Source organism: Hippichthys cyanospilos, chromosome 20 (assembly GCF_059441005.1).
Source record: "Hippichthys cyanospilos isolate Australia breed blue-spotted pipefish chromosome 20, RoL_Hcya_1.0, whole genome shotgun sequence".
Classification (NCBI taxonomy): domain Eukaryota; kingdom Metazoa; phylum Chordata; class Actinopteri; order Syngnathiformes; family Syngnathidae; genus Hippichthys; species Hippichthys cyanospilos.
Genome location: NC_142388.1, coordinates 6563172 through 6584180, shown reverse-complemented (window position 1 = coordinate 6584180; position 21009 = coordinate 6563172). Strand labels below are relative to the sequence as shown.

Here is a 21009-nt window from a genome sequence, read left to right as displayed (position 1 = left end):
TGCATACGCCCGTGGGAGCTTTAGGGGCATTACGGTAAATACAGCAATTCAACCTCCGAGGAGTGCCATCTCCCTTGTAATATAATTATTTTCCAAATATACTGTTGGTCATCAAGAACACATTTATTTACAAGTTTTTGACATTCATAATCATTTAATTGATTCCTTTTACATTAAAAACGGCCTAAATCTTACATATTGTCACTTTGATTTGTTCACTGTGTACTGTACATATAATTATTGGTGCATGGATTTGTGCTTCCACTATGAATGCACCTCCCTTCTTGTACAGTGATGCCTTATGCCGCATTGTTTTCTTGCAGTCTTGGCGCCCGGATAGTCTGCAATTTCCGTTCTGCACAACCAACTAATGAACTGAGAGGAAAATCACGTTCACACTTGTGCGGAGTGAGTTTGTTCATTCAGCTGAGGAATAATGTGTGAATCCATCCAACATTGCATGTGAATAGAGGGATCATCATTTCAATGAAAAATCGACCAAAGGAATCGAGGCGTAATACCAGAAAAAAAAAGATAAATACAATGCAAATATAAGGAACTTATGAATGATTTTGAGGCCTTGCTTGAGACAACTCAGCAGTTTTCAAGAAGATGGCAGAGCTAACATTTGTTTTGCACATTTTGACATTTTAAAGAATCACAGGGACTGCGAATTTGAGATTTAATGACCTCGACCTGATCATTGTGCAAAAATTGGGATTTTTCTTTGCCCTGGACTGCTTGCCTATCATTTGGAAGGAATATACAGACAAACCACCACTCGCTCACTTTGACACATTTCGGTAGTTTAGAATTAAATCCACTTAACCATGCATTTTTTTTTCTATTTTGGGGAACGCGCGGGGGAAGCATCCGCATCCGGGACAACCCACGCAAGCACAGGACAGAATTTGCAAACGCCACATAGGAACAAAGAACCCCGAAAGTGGATGGCAGGCGCAATAACCACTACTCCACCGTGCTTTGTTTTGAAATGATTTCAAATGTTTTTCTCCAGTCTTTATGCGGACTTCTGCTGTGCAAAGAGTCATAATTCTGTTTAACAATATAATAATTTTGGGCTTTTCAGGCACTTTTCATGCACTCTGTAGACTCGCAAGTGCAAGGAGGACCGTGTTTACAGCACACACAGTCACGTGGCAAGTACACAGATTTTGTATTATTATGTAAATATCCAAGCATCCATTCTCTGTAGTTGTTCTCGTTAGGGTCATGGGTGAGCTGGAGCCCATCCCAGCTGATATTGTAAAAAACAACAAAAAAAAAAGGTCAATCACACTAACACACAAACACAGAGACTGAGATTCAAACCCAGAACCTCAAAACTGTGAGGGTGAAAATCAACTTGGAGTAAAAAATGTCCTGACAAGATGTTCAAAACAAAGAATCAATTTAATTTTTTGGACATTCAAACGGGGAAAAGTACAAGCTATCGAGAGGAGTGACTTTTAATTTGTGGAGATAAAAATGAATCTTGCGCTGGGTAGCTTGACAGTTTTGGGATCATTTCGTTCATTTACGTTGGTTTACTGTTTGTCTGGGTTTTGAATTACCCTGAATGTTTGTGATTATTATTTTGACGTGGATAGATTTTTGTTACTGTTTCTTTCTTTGAAGTAAGTTGCGGTCTCGGGAAGGAAAAAAAATAAACAATAACATAAGCGACGGAATCGTTTTGTTTTGGAGGGACTAACCGGATCTTGCGCAATCGACTTTGGCGCGTTGACACTGCTCCAGTAGGCTCCCCCTGGTTCGGAGCTGGACCCACCAGTTGCTCGTTTTGAACGCAATCTTTCTGCGGACCCCGTCCAGTTGCGAATTTATCCCACATTTGAGCGTGTCAAGACCTCGCAAAGTGACTTGTCGTGTTCACAAAGAGCAACGACAACTTCGTGCCGACTGCCACATTTGACAACGTAGGTGAGTTTTTTTTTTTTTTTTTTAATGTAATGTCTCTGACCACACGAACTCCACGCAGGAGGAGAAGGTTCGGTTAAAGTCCCGAGAATCCGCTGCATGTCAAATATTTACTGCTCAAGCAACAAGTGGAAGGCCCGGAGCTGCGTGCGTACTGAATCCGATTACACTTGAACGCCACCGAATTCGCTGGTCGATTAAACAGGTGACAGATAGATAATATTCCTGCAAGAGATCACCAGCGTGACTTAACAGTAATAATAGTTTATGGTGCGCTTTATTCTTTATAACCTTAATAGCGCTGCACTCTGTGCACAAGGAGTGCCTGATATTCACGTTTGCAAGGTTCTTTTACTGCACGCCTTTCTCATAGTGTGTAAGAAGGACGTTCGGAAAGAGTGTGTGGGTCATTGAATTTAAACGAGCCTTATGAGAACATTTCAGCAAGAAAGCACTTATCGCTATGTGTAAACAGCAGTCTGCTATCACTCAAGCACGCCAGGAAGATAATTATCCTCTTTGTTTGTTTGTTTGTAAACTCTCCGAGTTGGAAGTGGAGTGATGCAGCTTTGTAATTCAATGATTTCTATTTTTTGGTTTGGCTGTCGGAAAACTGATTCGTTTATTTATACTTTGTCATCAATTGTTTTTTGTTTTACTGGGATGTCATGTAAATGAGGATGTTTTAATTTAAAACAAGATTTCTATATGGAGCTCAAATCTTACATTTGCTTATTATCATCATCACCGCTATTTATTGCATTAGTAGTACTCCCGAGAGTGCAACGTCATCATCTTGAAAGCAACCATCGCTGAGAGATAGACTTCAAAATAAAATCGTGTTGATAACTTGTAATAAAGCATTTTTGACAGTGCCATGACACATGAGATATGTGCACTTTGTACAAAGTGTGCCGTGGCAAGTTTGCTTGTTTGGTTAGCACACACAGTGTATTCATTAGCTTAGTTTTCTAACTTTTGATCGAGTTGTTGTTTTAAACCAATGTATATTTACTTAGCGGTACCTTCAGATCTAAGACAAAAAATGTAAAGGGATTTTTTTTTTGTAAACATAAAAAGTACCTAAATATAATACTAGTAAAATAATAATAAAAAATGTAATAATTATAGTGGTAAAATAATACAAAAAATATGAAAAAAAAACACTACTACTGCAAATAAATAATAAATAAAAATAAAGATAATGAAATAGTCATTTTACCTAGAAATAATGCAGAGTTAAGGTAACAATTGATCACGCTCGCCTTTTCTTTCTGTCTGGGTTATCAACACTTATTTTCCTGATTAAAATTCCCCACCATTGACTCCCACTGGCTGGCACGGATCACCACACACACTCCTTAAAGTGAGGAAGGTGCACAGCCGTTTCATATCCGCGATATTAAGGGGGCGGGGAGCTTTTATTTGGGAGGGATGGATGGGAAACGGCGGCGGCCTTGAGCTTTTGTGTTCAAAGAACGCGCTCGTTTTTAATGGCTGGGAAAAGTTGTGTCATTTATAGTTTAACTTTATTCAGCGCTGACCTTCCGCGCACATGTTGGGAGTATGTGTCAAATATTTGCAAATGTAACGTAGCATCCAGGTGTTCAAGCTTGATTTTTTTTTTTTTTAGGTTTAATATTTCTTTGGTAGTACATAGTGCTTTGCGTGGCGAAGAGCGGTAGACCAAACTTGCCACTTTAGCTACTTTTCCTTTGAATATTTAGCGCCACTAAACACTGTAATACAAACAGCCCACTCGCCCTCACACACATGCTCACAATGCATGTTTGACAAGAAGGGAGGCAGCTTTTAAGTCAAGGTCAAAACTTCCCTTCACATCTGCGTTTACCCCCAAATGGCAATTTTAGAAGCACAGTCCCGCCATGTTTTTTTTTTTTTTTTTTTAATTTAGTTGTTCTCCTCGTGTGACTCATCTGATTTAGTAGTCACTTAGTTGGAAAGAGACTTAAGTTTATTGGAAACCTAATGGAAGAAGACAGTGTCGTTTTTGTGTACTTATTGTTTGTGCACAGTATAGTAGTCAATCAGAGCGGAAAGTCTCGGTGTTGAATTACAGTAATCGTTGTTGAATTATACCCGCATTGGTTAAACCCGTGAGCTGTTAGTCAGTGTCATTAAAGTTCAAACCGAGCGTGTATCCCCGTGTCTTGAACTTTGTGGTGTTTGGTGATTTTAGAAGCCTGCCGAGACTTGATAAACTCTGAGGTGACCCCCGCCGCCATCAAAGTGGATCGGACTCATGTCTGTCTGTCATAATTGGATCGTTTTCAAAGTAGGGCAGGGCGATAAATCCAACTCATTTCTTTTCATTGTTATTTTTAAAAATCAAAGATTTGTAAATCAGGATTTTGAGGCTTCTGACTTGCTCGCCGCTGCTGCAGGATTTGCTCGCTTGCTTTTTCTTAAGCTTGAAGTCTTAACCTCGCGTTTGCCCCCTGGTGGCAGGATGACTGAAAGTGCTTGATTTGACATGTACTTTAGTACATTTACTGTACAACTTTAAATTTGTTTCATTGTGCAGGCCTAGTACTCAGCCAACCTCATTATTAACTATTGTAAAAGCATTTTGTAAACCACTCATCCAGCATCATAACCTTGTTTTTGCAATTTAGCAAATGTTCGATTTTTTTACCCTTTCTAGGCAGACTTAAAACAATAAAATGAGAATCCCTAGTTTCTTCATATTTTTATTTTATTAGCCATTTTTTAACTCAGATATTAAAAAAAGGACAACAAAGTAAAATTTGAGCCTGAGACGGTTAAAATGACTGACTAATGGAAATTAGGTTTATTGCGATATAAAACTGTTGGATTGTAAAAATAAGTCAAAAATACATTGAAGATTTTGCATAATGCATACATTTTTGGAATATGTAAATTCCAACATTGACTTTATTAGCAATGCAAACTGCACCCAATCTTGGTCGAAATGGGCCTTTTATAGTAATAATAAAACTAATAATAATTACAGATTATTGTGGGAATAGTTATGTAAAGTTTATAACCGTCCATATTAACAGGGCCCACTGCCATTTTGAGCGGATCATTCCGCAGTCGTCAAGGAAATAAAATGAAAAAAAATCAATGGTTATGAGGTTTTACCTGTGTGTAGCGTGCGAGCGTTAAGCCTGTGTGATTACCATGTGGCCTGCTTGTAACCTTTTGTTGGCTCTCCTTTGGGGATTATTACGTGACTCATATCAGATATCACTCTATTTACATGTATGTACAGGATACAAGTGTAAAATGCAGGTAAACAGCTTCATAGCAGGGTAGAAACAGAAGGGAGAACACTGAAGTGAAAAATAATAACATAGGAAAAAAAATGTTGAACTTTGTTGAAACATCTATAACAAAAGATTTTAATTAATTAACTAGAGATTAAAATTTTGACTGATGAAATTTTGAAAAAAAATGTTAGAGATGAGTTGATAGTTGAATGTGTCATTGGAAATAAATGGTAATTTTTGTGGGTATAAAATGTAGAATATTGAGAAAATAATTTTCTGAATGATGAATGAAATATGTTAAGCTAATATTGGTTAAAAAGTATGGAAAAATTGATAAGATGAAGTGACTGAGCTGAACATTTCCAATTCACAATAGGAACACTATTTTGAATTTACTATTAGGAATGCATGAGTATTTTTGAGTTGAAAGAGTTGAATTGTGGGAAAATTGTGAAAGTTAGGAATGAGAAAAGTAATAGCTTGAGAAGCGTGAATTTTATGAACATGCTGAAGTTAGAACGGTTTGAATCGGTCAAGAAATGGCAAGGAAGTAGATTGTCAAAACATTGGTGGACTAAAGCCCCAAACCCCGTATTTCCCATTGTTATGTTTACTTGTTACAACTTTGAATAAAGTGTTCCTTACTACTAATCAGTGATCACTTCACAGGGTCGCCGTGTTCTGGGAACGTTCTCTTGTTTCATTCCAACGTCAATGTATAATAGATCCGAACATTTCACCGAATGGTATTACCGACACGGTGTGAAGTTCGAACAGATAGATCACTCCTTTGTACATGGTTAACCTTCGCACGTGTCGAAGTAAGCTGACAATAAATGAAAGCGATGCCAAAAAGCAGCAAAGAATGTTCTCCAACTGGGAGTGAAGATGAGACAGCTGCCACCCAGGAATGATTAACTCTGCTGGGTATGCTGTATCAGATGTTGTAAAAGCAAACGGACATGTCCTTTACTTTCCCGGGGGCTGCCGTGTGTGTGTTGCGTATTGATCTTACTTGTGAACGTCTAAAGTACGTTATTAATCATATTTCATGTTCTGGCAAATGGCGCAGGTAAAATATGCAAAATAACAAGCAAATTGGAGCTTTTCAGTGGCGAAATGGCCCAGAGGGTGGCCTAGATGATTTTTGACCTTTAACTACAATAACTTTTCTGAGCTTGGATGTAGATATGAAATGGATTTTTCTGATTTGCATACACAGAGAGGAGGTTCCACGAGTGTGGATAATTACAGTTTTAACTGTTATGGGACACTTCTTCAAGCTAACATTTGGACGAAAAGATGTATTGGTCCAACGTTGGCTTACTTATGACGAGGAAAGGGGTGGGTACAAAGTTGTGAGGTGTTAGGTGGATATCTGGACCTGTTGCAAGATATAGATATCGATAAAGTATAGGCCGCTCACAAAACTCCCCTCAAAATGGAGTTGTTTTTGGGCAAAAATAACCTCAAAGACTGAATTGAAATTTTTAAAAAACCCTCACAGAATTTAGTTCTTCTTTTATCGGACATTCTTCTAACCCAACGTTCAGAGTTATATAAATAACCGCAAAAGCATGGGTTGGTCTCTATTTGATCCATGTTGGACTACGTTTGACCCAAGAATTTTGGAGTGCACTCTGCACAAAGCACCGGCGAAGTAGTTTTTGTCTTTGGTTTGCATGTATGGTGTGTTTGGAAAAACAAGTGAAGTTGTAAAGAAAGCCAAGGAGGACCCCATTAAATTTGGTCTGGAGACTGTATCTTTTTTCATTGAGAGAATTCACTGTTAGTGTATTTAATGGAAAATGGAACGGTGGTTTACTGTCTTTTTCACTGTAAAAAAATAACAAAAAAACAAAAGTGGTTACACTTTAGTTCCTTCTCACATAAAGCCAAGAGAAAGATTTAACTAAGTAGTACCTTTATGTACAAATGAAAACTTAGAGCTGGAGTGGACTTAAACTGCGCTTAGTTTTCAAGGGTTCATATTTGACGGCATGCGCAAATATTGTTTACGATATGTAAAGCAATGAGAAATTATGAGCAAATATTCTTGTTACATGACGGTGTATACGTTCTTGGGTTGTCCATTTAGGACATATCCAAAAAAGGTCATCTCTGCTGTGACATCATCATGTTCTGCCTCAAGGCGTCTTCTTGTTTTTTTTTTTTTTTGTAACAACTCCATTTGTTTGTCTTGCAGGGATGCCCAGTCAGCTCAGTGATTCTTCATGGCCGGTCTAAGCACTGAACATTGTGTCTTCTTTGGCATAAACCAGATACATCTCTTAATTCTGGGATAATCTGGACTGATCAACCTCTCATCATCTTCATGATGTATAGGATGCATCCTATTCCAGGAAGTTCACAGTGAATATAGTTGAGACAAATCAGGTCACAGGATAATTCTATATTATAGACTTCACGTTGTCTGTAGATTAAGTGGTAACCGTTTAAGGGGATTTACGCTTAAGCAGCAGAAAAGCAGTATCGTATCCTAGACCAGTTCTCCTACATGGATGATGTAGGTTTTCCAGCCTCAGAGAAACATCCTTTTATTTGCGATGGCCACAGACAAGGATCAGCACCTCCTGCAGCTCCAGGAGGTGGACTCCAGTCGAGCGGGCTGTCGTGTCCTCTCCCCCATCCACAACGTCTCCTCCCCGGGTCTGTCCCTCGAATCCAGCCAGCCCATCTGTATCCCCTCTCCTTACACCGACCTCAGCCATGACTTTACCACCATCCCTTTCTACAGTCCAACTATCTTCTACGCCGGGCCGGGACTTTCAGACTGCTCACCTGTGCACCAGTCCCTAAGGCCTTCTTTATTCTGGCCCAACCACGGGCACATGGGCCCGCCTGGATCGGTGCACCCCTCCCAGGCACGCCCACAACAGAGCCAGCCTGTCCAGAGTCCATGGATGGAACTGTCACCAGGGGCCTGCGAGTTGACTGCCAGGTAGAACTTTCAATCACTTGTTGGACTATTACCCTTTGCTGCTGTGTTTCTTGACCTTTATGTTGTTCTCTCATTATGTGGCATTACTATAGATACACTGACTAGAGCAACAAAGACACGTTATTTGTAGCAGGTAAACACCATTTTAGGATTAGTTGAGTGAAATTGGATAGCTTGCTGCCCAGACCAGGTTACTGTTGCTTTGGCAACAGCAATAATTTTGACTTTTGATCAATGATTTGATAATAGGGTAGTATCAATTCTAAAGTGTTTGAGATAGCCGGCGTCCAAAGTCCAATCTGCAAACAGGATGCACTTTGTCAGGCTTATAAACCATCACGATGTTCAATCTATTTTCAAAAGAGCAAGATCTCGAGTGATTTGAAATGGAATCCATTTAAAGAAGCTCGACACCGGTAGGGTCACACTTCGCATCGGGAATAATCAAGTAACAATTGAAAACGTATTGATTTTGAACTACAGTATAGACAGTCTAGGATGCTTGCGGCATCTAGGTTCGCAGGTCCAAAATCGTTCATGGTCAACTCCGCTGTTTGTTTCGCGTCATTGCATCACATCTGAGCAAGTTATCGATTTTCAATGGAGTCCGATTGAAGTTGCTCCAGAGAGCTACAGTATGGTCAAAGGTCAAATCGATAACTAGGCTTTTTTTTTTGGTAAATTGAGCACACATGTACAAGTCTGCAATACTGCATTATAAATCCTTACTGACACACATGCTTGTTAGCAAGCGCAGACGTTCCCAGGAGGGCGAGGAAGTCGTGGTGTCATCAGGTGGAAAAGCAGACCTCCACTTCTGTGCTGTTTGTCAAGACTACGCCTCTGGCTACCATTATGGTGTCTGGTCTTGTGAAGGCTGTAAGGCCTTCTTCAAAAGGAGCATTCAAGGTGAGGCAAACATTGCTTCTTCTCTAAATATCTACCTTTTGGTGAATTTGCATAAGAATTTTTTGTGTTTTTACTGTTTAGCTGGATAGAGATTTTGCAAAGATATTGTCAGTTTGAATTTATCTTATCTTTATCTCGACCTTCATCCGTCTGTCATCTTTGATTCAGGCCACAATGACTACATCTGCCCAGCAACCAATCAGTGCACCATAGACAAGAACCGTCGGAAGAGCTGTCAGGCGTGCCGTCTTCGCAAGTGCTATGAAGCTGGCATGACCAAATGTGGTAAGCCAAGTCCTTTATCTTCATATTTATTTACATGTTTACTGGTCTGGGCAGCAAGTTATCCAAATTTTACCAAAATTCCTAAACGTCTTGTCGATGTAGAATGGCAAACAGAAGTTTTATATTTAGAAAAAGTGCCTTTATATGCGGCTAAACAAGGCCGAGTATTAACAAGCTGTTAGATTGGTTCAGACTCCACGTTAGACTGTAAACAACGCACATGCTATGACTTTGCTAGTGCATTAGCATAGGCTAGTGTAGACGTAGTAGACGATAGCACACCACCACATGTACAAACTAAGCACTCCTATTTTCTTCGTATTCATTTTTTCATCTTGTGTTCCCCGGCTAAGGCATGCGCAAGGAGCGCGGAAGCTACAGGAGCCAGCAGAGGCGACGAGTGAGCTTGTCCTCACATAGCAAATCCCACGGAGCAAAGATGCTAACTGAACCGGCGGTGGTTTCCGAGCTCCACCCGCCGGCGTTAACCCCGGAACAGCTAATACAGAGAATAATGGAGGCGGAGCCACCAGAGATCTACCTGATGAAGGATATGAGGAGACCGTTTACCGAAGCAAACGTCATGATGTCTCTGACCAATCTCGCTGATAAGGAACTGGTTCACATGATCAGCTGGGCCAAGAAGATCCCAGGTAGGTGTGTCAAAAATATATCTTTTAATTGGTCTACTTCAAGCAGGGGTGGGGACGTTCTACATGGCCTAAATAAATATATAATAATTCAATATATAAATACATTTGAATTGTAGTGACTGCAGATTTGGGTACTAACATGATATACCTACTATAAAATTTACTTAAGTAACTTTTTGGATAAAATGCAATTAGCTTAACAACTCCATTTCAAAGAGGCAGGTGACGTGAATCAAGTACTAAAGTAATCAATTGATTACTAGATTACCTAATTATAGATTACTAATTTTAGTTAAATGATCAAAAATAAAGCAATTGATTACTTTAGTAAAAATCATTTTTAGACCTTGTAGGAACTGTTGCCTGCTGCCCATATATATTTTTACAAGCAAAACACTTGAAAATCAATGAATAAACGGGTATCCGCGATAGAATGTCAGTAATCGATTACTTTAGTTAATACTTACTAAACCAAATTAATTACGCTAATATTATGTAAAGTAATCACGAGTTACTCAATTTAGAACAATTTTTAGAACCATATGGAGACAAATATGTATATTTTGTGATATATTTATATGTGTGTGTACCTGGGACTGAATGTCTCCAAAAAAAAAAAAAAAAGCCAAATGTCTGAGATTGAATGAGTTAAAAGTCATGACACAATCCGGTTCAAATGTCAGGATTTTTTTGATGTAGAAAGATGAGCTCCTGATAGCTCAATTTAAAACTTTTTCCTCCAGCGATGCGACCTATAACCTGTCAAACTCAACCGAGGGAAGAAGGAAAAAATAAACATCTACCTAAATCACAAATGTATTTTTTAGTTTTTAGACTGAGTCGTACAGGTTAATCAGGTTAATCATCAAAAGGTTCGGAGAGTCTGGAGCAATGTCTGCACATAAACGGCAAGGCCGCAAAACCAATATTGGACGCCCGTGACCTCCGATCCTTCATTGATATGGTCACCCGTTCTCGGCAATTCTTCAGAAGCTTATATTAACGGTGGGAGAAAAATATTGAAATGATTTCACGAAATCTTGGCCTCTGAGCATCAAAGATAAAAAGGGAGAAGATCCACTATTACTTTGCCTGACAGCTGGCAAAAAGTGCAGGTTAAGAAAAAAAAAAGTTGCCTATATAAGATGTTTGACATGTCAGCCTGTGACCTCTTCAGGGTTTGTGGAGCTGAGTCTTCTGGACCAGGTGCACCTGTTGGAGTGCTGCTGGCTGGAGGTGCTAATGATCGGACTGATGTGGAGGTCGGTCAACCACCCAGGGAAACTCATCTTCTCACCTGACCTGAGTCTGAGCAGGTAGTCCTTCTCTTATTACGACTTGAACTCCTTGTCGTTTTCCATTCAAAAGAATGGCTTCACGTTCCAGATTTGATCATTCAGAAGATTGTGGGCGGAAAAGCAATATTGCTCTCATATCATCTTCTGTTCAATAATAGGTCAGAGGTTCACAACCTTTTTTCAGTGATGTGCCCCCTGGGAAATATCTTTTCAGCCAAGTACCCCAACCAGTGCAAAAAAAACCCCAAAAAACTTAAAACATGCCATCACTGTCTGAATTATTAAATTTAACTCCTGTCAAACATCATTTATGTTGGTCCACAAAAAAATAATAACGTTAAAGTGTCCTCTTTTGGATCATAGAAGAAATCTGTTATCAAAAGAAATATTTGAATTATTAGTAAATAATTTTCACAAAAAAGAATCAATATAAAGTGTCAGACCTGTTCTCAAAAATAATGATAAATATTTGTCTAAATATTAAACACAAAATGCCCTTTTGTTGTCACATTAAAGATCTGTTCACAAAATAAATCATTAACTTAACTATTAATAAATAATCATCCACCAAAAATAATCAAGCGTCAGAACTGTTCTCAATAAGAAATGATTATAAATAAATATTTTTCCATGGAAAAATATTCAATATAAAGTCTCCTCTTTTGGGATCCTAGCAGAGCTGTGTTCACAAAATAAAACATTAACTTGACAGGTAACGAGCGGTGGCACATGACAAGTTGGGTCCATTCTTGTATGAGGGAGAATGTGCATTTTTTCCCCATTTATTTATTTATTTATTTTACAACAATGAAATTGAATAACCTACTGCACGTAACATTTGTTTTATGAACTTATATTTTCCAGAAACAATTCAATAATTATTTTTAAAGGCTTTTTGCATGTTTTATTTAAAATCTCAAGTACCTTCAGGGGTACTAGTACCCCCATTTTAGAACCACTGCTTCAAAGGATGTGCAAGGGCATTATATTATATTATATTATATTATATTATATTATATTATACAGTATTATATTATACAGTATTATATTATATAGATCTAGATCCACCCAACCGTGTTATTTTTGCATCCTTTTCACGAGGACTAAACGGCGTTTTGCGTTTGTCGCGGCAGAGAAGAGGGCAGCTGCGTCCAGGGCTTCGTGGAGATCTTTGACATGCTCGTAGCCGCCACATCAAGGGTGAGAGAACTCAAGCTACAGAGGGAGGAGTATGTCTGCCTCAAGGCCATGATCCTCCTCAACTCCAGTGAGTCAACACACACACACACACACACACACACACACACACACACACGCGCGCGCACATTGCCGCCGCTACATGCGCGTCCGCCGCGATGTCGGTGCGTCTACTTCCAACAGGACGCGCGACGCGTCGGTCGGTGTCCGCGGATGAGAGCGAAGCGGGCAGAGCCGGCGAGCTAACAAAGCTGAACGGGCTTCGTGTTTTTGCGCCGTCTCCTCCGGCGCAGCTTTCATCATGTCTCATCATTTGTGTAATAGCCGTGAGTCAGAAAATAAAATGAACTCGTCTTACCGCCGAGCACTATCCCAAAAATATGATTTAATGAATATATCTGGGCCAATTTGAATGGCTCTTCCCGTTGCCCCTTTTGAGAGAGCTCTCGGAGAATTCAGCCGAGAAAACGAACAATGCGGGTCTTCTTGGAGCCGATGGAAAAAAATAAAAAGTTTGGACTTAAAATGTTCACACTGAAGACGGATAAGCTATTGAGATCAAAAGAAACCTTGTTTGAAAGGGTTATAAGATTATTACAGGGCCCTTATTTATTTCATGGGCAACTATAGGCAAAAAAGCTTAGGTCTTAAGTTCTATGAATACCATCAAAATGTGCTCAAAAACCTCCTAAAGAACACATTTTTTTCGCATACGCACGTTGAACGAGTATCGTTCATCTAAACCAGGGCCGTCAAATTAATTTTTGGGGAGCGTTATCACTGTGAGGTACAGGGAATTTTTTAATCCATTCATATTGTCGCAAATTAATTGGATAGTTATTTCCGAAAAAGTTCAATTCATTAAAAAAAAAAAAAAAGTGTGCAACCGGAACAAAAGTAAAAATAGTTTGTTGTTTGTGTTTTGCAAGGCAACAAGCAGGGCCACAGAAAAACTGTGGCGGGCCGCATCTGGCCCACGGGCCTCGGGTTGGAAATAATAAACTGTGCAATTCAACTTAAGTTTTTGTCAATTTTGAATGTTTTTATGCATTTTGTTGCAGTTTTTTTTGTTAGATTCTTTTGTAATAAACAATATTTTAATTGAGGATGTGCTGGCTCACATTTAATATTGAGTTGATTTAAGAAAAAAAAAGACCATCTTTTAATTTGTTAATGCAGCATTCTTATGGTTTTGATCCTATTTGCTACTGTGTACGCTTTGGGATAATTTTGTACCAAAATTATCATAATCAAACCATCATGGGCCTTAACACTGAATATATGTTCAGTCTCATTTAGTTAGTATTTAAAAAGAAAAGCACATCATGGAATAAGGGACGCAGAAGGAAAGGAATTTAAAAATATTTATTTGTATCATTTAAAAAACATTTAAAATTGTATTATCAATCCTCCAAAAATGTACACTTTTAATTCTTTTTGTGGGTATTTTAATGGTAAAAACAATAAATTGGGGGGAAGTAAGAGTTTTTGGAATGTTGAAATATTATTCAAATAGGAACTAATCTGTTGATTTGAATGTTTCCCTGGGAAATATGAATTTTTGTTGGGAATTTTGAGAATTTTCTCAACATTTTGAATGTTTGGAATGAGTGAAATAATAGCTCTGAATAGCATGAATTTTTGGACTATGCTGAATATTGAATCATGCGAATCAATGAAAAAATAGAGGTGAACGTGTACTTTATACAAATCGTCGTTTTTTCTACTTGAAAATGGGAATTTTGGGGGGTACGAATGAGTTGTTGAATAATAATAAGTATATGAGTGAAGGCATTGAGGGTTTAGCTAGTCAGCCTTTTCCAACACAACTTATTCTGCATTGTATTGTCTCTTCTGTTAGTTGCTTGAAAGTGGCTTTGGATCTTTGCCTTACCTAGCTAATCATGTCACGTGGAGAGGAAACTTGGATTGTTTATTATGTAAATTAGTATTTGAGGTGCAAAATAGTAGCCGAACAACTCACACACATTTTCAGAAACTGGCACGTTAAAGATTTATATACTTGTTTAATTTTACCCCCGATGACTCGCCTGGCACGCCCGAAAGCCAACCATCCATATACAAACAATAAAAATGCAATTTTTTTTATCATATGCAAAGCAGCTCTTGAAAACGGAGACATTTATAGAAGTTCTGAATGAAAAAGAGTTTTCTGTGAAGACTTTTTTTTTTTTAATGGAAAGCAATATATCAAAAGTCACATTTTATTAGATACGCGGTTTCAACATTTTATTTTACAGGCCCAGAGAAGTCATTAAACGGACCGTTTTCACTTTGCAGTTACTGTTTAATGTGTTTGAGTGCTGCTAGTGTGGAGTACTTGAAGAAGAGGAAGAAAAAAAAAAAAAGATCTCCGCTTCCCTACAGGATGTGAACGATCATAAAATGATCTTTGATAAAATGTGCTGAAAAAGTTGATTTTAATATTTGGAGCTATGGAGAGCATAGACAGCCATTGAGTTAGCGAAGACCCTCTGATGTATTTAGCTGCTGAAAGGACGCAAGTGTTCCCCCTGGACTCGATAGAGACCAAAAACAGATGTTGGCCTTAAAACAATCTCCGCGCGGACATAAAAATAAGACGTGATTCGAACCTGCAGAGAGACGATCATTTAACTTTTGCTATCCTGGTTCAAATCAGGTGAAAAACGCAAAAACGATTTTTACTCATTCTTCCTCACGAGCTTTTTTTGAGGCTAAATGATATCCAGCACAAAAAGGCTGCGGGTGTCGCTGTTAAAAGTTCACATTAGTACTTGTTACTTATCAGCACTGGAGTGATCAAGGTCGGACAGTCCATTTCCCTTTTCAGGGCTCTGTATTTAACTCTTGAAGCGCCTTAACAGTTGGTGAACGTTTGAACAATTAAGGACCATAAATGGTTGCGGTTGAATAAATGTGTAGAAAAAAATATACGATTATATATTTTTGTACTTTCAACACAACGGATCTGTAAGGAGCTACGGCGTAACTATAAAGATTGTCATTTTTGTGGTCTTTTTTTTTTAATGCTGTTTTATTTTTTAGAATAACCTGCTTTTTCAAGGCATAAACACAAAATATGTATAATCCTCCCCAAAAGTCAACGTATTATTGAGAAAATTGTATTAGGTCATAATATCACTGATGGTTTTTTTTGGAGGGGGGGGGTTCACTGTAAAAAAATAAAATAAAAATAACAAAAGAAAACATTATGAAAGTAGTTTAAACAATGAATGGAGTTTGTTATTATCTGCTTCCGAAATACATTTATTATTTTCAATAATATCAGGTCTAATAAAGTTTGTAATAATGTGCTTTGTATGTTTAGTGAACCACTTTTTTCGTTCAATTAAAAAACACACACACACACACACACACACACACACACACACACACACATATATATATATATATATATATATATATATATATATATACACATATATATATATATAATTATAATTATGTCAATAATTCATAACATCACTGATTGTAATGCATTTCTTTTTTTTTTTGGGGGGGGGGGGGGGGGGGGGGTGGCGGTTTAAAAGAAAAAAAAAAACGCACAACATAACGCACAACAAAAACTCCTAGGGACCGGACATTTAATACCAGGTTAAATACAGTATTTATAAATTGTTTTCGTTTTGTGTGGAGGAGGGTCTAAAATGGACTGTATTTTTTTTTTTGCTTTCAATATCAGATCCAACAAATAAGGTTTGTAGTGTTCTTTTTATTTATGTTGCGTGGTGGCTTTTTTTTGTTTTTTTGTTTTTTTTCAAGAAACCTCCACCATAAAATATTTTAGTTTTTTCTGGCAAATACGTTTCAAAGTGTAATCATTGAGAGAATTGCGATAGGGCCTTTAGTAAGTCAGTAATTCATAGCATCAATATATTTCATGCATTTTTATTTTTGAAGCAATGACTGTTTGGAAAAAACAAACCTCACACTATAACTAGCAATCCTCATATCTTATCAATATTGTTATAGCGGACTCGAGAGTCACCTGTGCCGATCCAACAACGGGATTTCGGCCAATAGATGCGTCGTACCTTTCGGAATGATCTCGCACATGGAGAAAGCATCCCATTCAAAAGATCTTCCCCCTCACGCGCGTTTTTTGTTTCCAGACATGTGCCTGGCCTCATCCGAGGGCAGCGATGAGCTGCAGAGTCGCTCCAAGCTACTGCGTCTTCTCGACGCCGTGACCGACGCCCTCGTGTGGGCCATCGCCAAAACCGGCCTCACGTTCCGCCAGCAGTACACCCGCCTGGCCCACCTGCTCATGCTGCTCTCACATATCCGCCATGTCAGGTGAGGGATCGGACCAATCAAACAAAAAAAAAATAAGTCTGCTAGCTTAATGCTAATATATAAAGCAAAACGCTCAAAATGGACAGAACAGAGTGATGACGAAATGCGCTGCGCTTCCATGAATGTCCACTGTGAGGCACACTACAATTTGAAAAACAGCTCTTAAGCGTGAGAGATTCTCAAAATAACTTATCATGCTATCACCTATAACCATAAAAATTATACAACGCAAGGACCTAAATTTGTCCCAAATATAGGATGCACCTGCCTATAGGACACACCCTTAATTTTTGGGTCAAATTCTGGCATTTTCTATGTTACCGAGTACAGGACGCACCAACAGTTTGATGACAATGAATTTCATCTTTGTAAAATCTTTATATATTTGTTGCGGATTAAGTGTGTTCACAGATTTCCCACATTATGAGCGGTCAGTGAACACGGCACCAGTGTAATGTTGAATGCATCCCAAGCAGTTGTTTTTCCTTCTTCTCGCGATGCAACTCGAGTTCTTTTTTGCCATAAATACCCAAAGTTGCGCAAAGTAATGATTGTGAGTATGTGCCAAAAGACCGCAATTAATAAATGAATCAAATGGAATTCAATTCCACGTTATTTAACCGGCGCACACTGCCCCAAACCTTGTCACTCTTCATTAACTCAGCTGGAGACATAACCCTTTACATGATACTCTCCCTGTAAGTAATATTCTTGTGCGTAAACAAAGATGGGACTCGGACGGTGGTTCGGTCTGCTCGCCTCTTCTATTGAAAATAACACTGTAACAACATAAGCTGCTGTTAGCTGCAACAGGCGCTTGCTGCTAACAGCCACCTGAAATCCGCCCTTTAGCTCGTCCCGTTACGGTAATTATTATTAAAACACAATTTATGTGGCTGACAAATCAATTTTTCTCGAGTGTGGTTACTCCAATATTATAATATGCGTCTCACCTCTTCAATGCGCAGCAACAAGGGCATGGATCATCTCCACTGCATGAAAATGAAGAACATGGTGCCTTTGTACGACCTGCTGCTGGAGATGTTGGACGCCCACATCATGCACAGCTCTCGGCTGCCCACTAGGGCGCCTCAGCAAGAGGCCTCGGAGGAAAAGGTGGTTCCCGCCAAACACGAGGGCTCCACTAGCACCTCCCTCGCTAGCTGCACTACCGACAACGGAGCCGACGCCCAGTAGCCAACATGCAATCATTTCTATCACTTTGCCTAAAAGTTAAAACAACAACAAAAAAAGACTGATGAAATGTTTATAAAATTCAGTCATTTGAATGTAGACGATTATGATTTTCTTTGCACAAAGGTTTCACATCAACCGAAACATCATTCATGCAGTACTGTATTTATTGCCTTACCACATACTGGGCCATAAGTACCACTTGTTCTTCGATGGTTCTGTTGTAAAAAATATATTCAAATGTCAGTAATGACATGCAGACGGTGAAAAAAGGAAAATTGTGACAAAAACAACGTACTGTTTACTTAACTCACATTTAAATGTGTGCCAAATTGGTCCGCGCTGGTCTTGGAGATCCTCTTAGCCTTGGTCTGATTCATCTTTTGTTTACCGGTCAAGAGCATACGAATAGGACCCTCTTGAGAACTTAACCTGAAAGTAGTGCCTTAAATCCTGCTTTTCAGATAAATGGAATAAAAAGACACTAAATGACTCCCAGCGTTTGCCTTAATTGAAAAATCAAGAGTAGCTTACAAAGCTGATGATCCATTTCTATGAGGATGAGGGGGGGAAAAAAAAAAAGTCGGGACCAGAGATACAAGAGGAAATTGTCATTTTTTTATTGCCTGTACACAGAACCCAGAAAATGTGCTTGAGCGACTTCAATTCAGTTGTGGTTGAAAACGGAACAAATAGAAACAACGGGTAGAATTAACAAACGTAAGAACAACATCGTTTCTTCTTTGGGAGTGTCCAAAAACTGGAGATGTAGCGTCACAACCCAAGCCCATACGAAAAGTGCCTTAAACCTGTCGTGATTGTCCTAATGGCCAGCAGAGGGCAACATTCCAAATTACAGTCCAATTTCACAATAATTGAACGTTAGCGGACAATTGCTTTTGACTCATTCGATACCAGTGACGGACATGGACGTCAAAAGGTCCATTTTTGCTGGGCTGGATTTGAGTGGTAAAATAATTCTACTCGTCACTTTATCGAACAAAAATACATCGCTTGCAACCGAATCTGCCATTTTGCAGAATAAGATTGTAAAAAGATGCCAACAGCTTTCAATCACGTGCCAACTTGTGAATGGTGGCAGACAGCGGAGGCCTTCAACCATCATTTAGTGTTTTTACGCGACAAAAAAACCACCAGGAAGTCTCACCAAAACTTCAAATTTGAACATATTTTTGCCAGCTTGTCCTTCTATTCATTTGACAACATGAAACGTGTGCCACCATTTAGCATTGAGCGCATCTCACAGCCAAATTTCTTTCAAATGTGGCTCCTTTTTTTGCAAAGTTTGTAACCACTACTGTACTTCTGACAAAAATTGCACTTACCTGTTGGAATTTTGATGAAGTAAAACAAAAAAAACCCCAACTATTTTTGTATCTTCTCATCGCTATCGCTGTTGTACGCATTGTTGAAATAGTGAAATGTTCACTGAATGTTTTGCGGAAAAAAACAAAACAAAAAACAAAAAAAGTAAGGTTGAGCATACGTACCGGTTCAGTCTGTCCGCTTTGTGCTACTTTAACCTGAATTATCACTGCTTCATATCTTGTGTTCATGTACTTGACCGCTGGGCAATGTGGTAATTATAAATCATCTCGCAAACACACTCATCATGTACAGTACTAATATCTGGAAGTTGCAACAAGAGTTGTTGTTTTCGCTACGATTGGCTTTTTTCTGTCATTAAAGTCACACAAAATATAGTCAAGCCCTATCAATGTTCATAAATGTGCACATGTATGCTTCTGAACGCACATAGTACACTTAGATAATAAATGATTGTGTCAATGGCAAAACATGGTGGAAACCTCTAAATGTGTTTGCTTCTTTATGTGGGAAAACGGTTGTCATGACGACATGCCGAATCAACATTAGGCACCCCTGCACTGTGTGAGACCAAATTAAGACCGAATTAGACTTGCCTGCGACTATAATCATCAAAGATCAATTTGAATTGGACAGATACGAATCAAAAATCTATTTGAACTTGACCGCCAGTGTGAGTTCATTTATTAATAAATTGTGATTCTAGATATATTGTTTAACAGTATTCAATATGTATTTCCAATACTTTTGAGCAATCAAAACCAAGCATCATTTTCTTTTTTTAAATTACAGCTATTAAAGCTTCTTAACTCATTCAATGCCAGGGACGTATTTTAATGTTTCGAAGAGGCCAGCCATTCAACCAGAGATAATAAGTATCGGTTTAATATTTGAGTATCTGGAAATTAACGTCCTTAATGTACTTAAATGGGATTTAATGTCTGGACTCTTAAAAAAAAAAACGTGAAAATACGTCCCTGGCATTGAATGAGTTAATAGACCAAACTACACAGCAAATAGTTAATAGAAATGCAAGACCAATCTCTATCAAGAATGTTTATAAATAATTATATTATTTCTGCACATACGAATTGTGCTACAGTAAAGTGTTTCCTAGTCTATTTCAATTAAATGATGACAATATGAAATGTTGACTATTTTTAAAATATAATTAGGGCCTCATGAGCTGCTTTTAATGTAAATGATGCTGCTGACTACATGGTGCTAGACTTGTTCCTAATGTGTACAAGCACGTACAGTAATTAATCCATGTTTTTTTTTCAATAAATACATAAAAATATGTAGACTTTGGATATTTTCGTTTGCAAAACTACTACTTCATCACTATGATGCCCGTTAAAAAAATCCATGCGCCATTTGTTCCTTCTAAACTGTCCAAAGTCTCATCTGGCAATCAGGTGGGCGGGGGTCCGTTTGTGTAGTGTAACATGGGATGAAAAGATCGAGCAAAGTTGTTGGCCACGGTGCAGCTGGAGTCTCTCTCTGACTGGGGGACCAAACATGGGAGGAGCAGCAGAAAGAGCAGGAAGACGTGAAAGGGAAAAGCAGCTCGCAGGACCCGGCTGAAGAAGGAGCGAGGTGGCGATGAGTTTCTCCTCCTCCTGGGTGGCACACACAACGCCTTGTTGAAG

At 38.6% G+C, this 21009-nt stretch overlaps 2 protein-coding genes across 5 annotated transcripts in view; one reads left to right on the top strand and one right to left on the bottom strand.

Moving 5' to 3' along the window:
- Positions 1 to 1776: 1776 nt before the first annotated feature.
- Positions 1777 to 19846, top strand: esr2a (estrogen receptor 2a). 4 transcript variants are annotated; one of them, XM_088403119.1, is made up of 10 exons: positions 1781 to 1941; positions 7399 to 7862; positions 7951 to 8154; positions 8903 to 9063; positions 9232 to 9348; positions 9702 to 10001; positions 11179 to 11317; positions 12433 to 12566; positions 16633 to 16816; positions 17785 to 19846. In XM_088403119.1, the coding sequence occupies exons 2-10, from the start codon at positions 7711 to 7713 to the stop codon at positions 18011 to 18013; spliced, it is 1620 nt and encodes a 539-aa protein (XP_088259245.1). In that variant the 5' UTR covers positions 1781 to 1941; positions 7399 to 7710; the 3' UTR covers positions 18014 to 19846. The 4 variants fall into 4 exon arrangements, with proteins under 4 accessions (XP_088259244.1, XP_088259243.1, XP_088259242.1 ...); XM_088403118.1 differs by having other exon boundaries at positions 1777 to 1941; positions 7399 to 8154; positions 8912 to 9063; XM_088403117.1 differs by having other exon boundaries at positions 1778 to 1937; positions 7399 to 8154.
- syne2a (spectrin repeat containing, nuclear envelope 2a) overlaps positions 18607 to 21009 on the bottom strand; it is a 43954-nt gene continuing 41551 nt past the window's right edge. Inside the window, exon 66 of the mRNA XM_088403941.1 lies at positions 18607 to 20979. Coding sequence (XP_088260067.1) covers positions 20772 to 20979 — 208 coding nt within the window. The 3' untranslated portion in view covers positions 18607 to 20771. The remainder of the gene's footprint in view (positions 20980 to 21009) is intronic.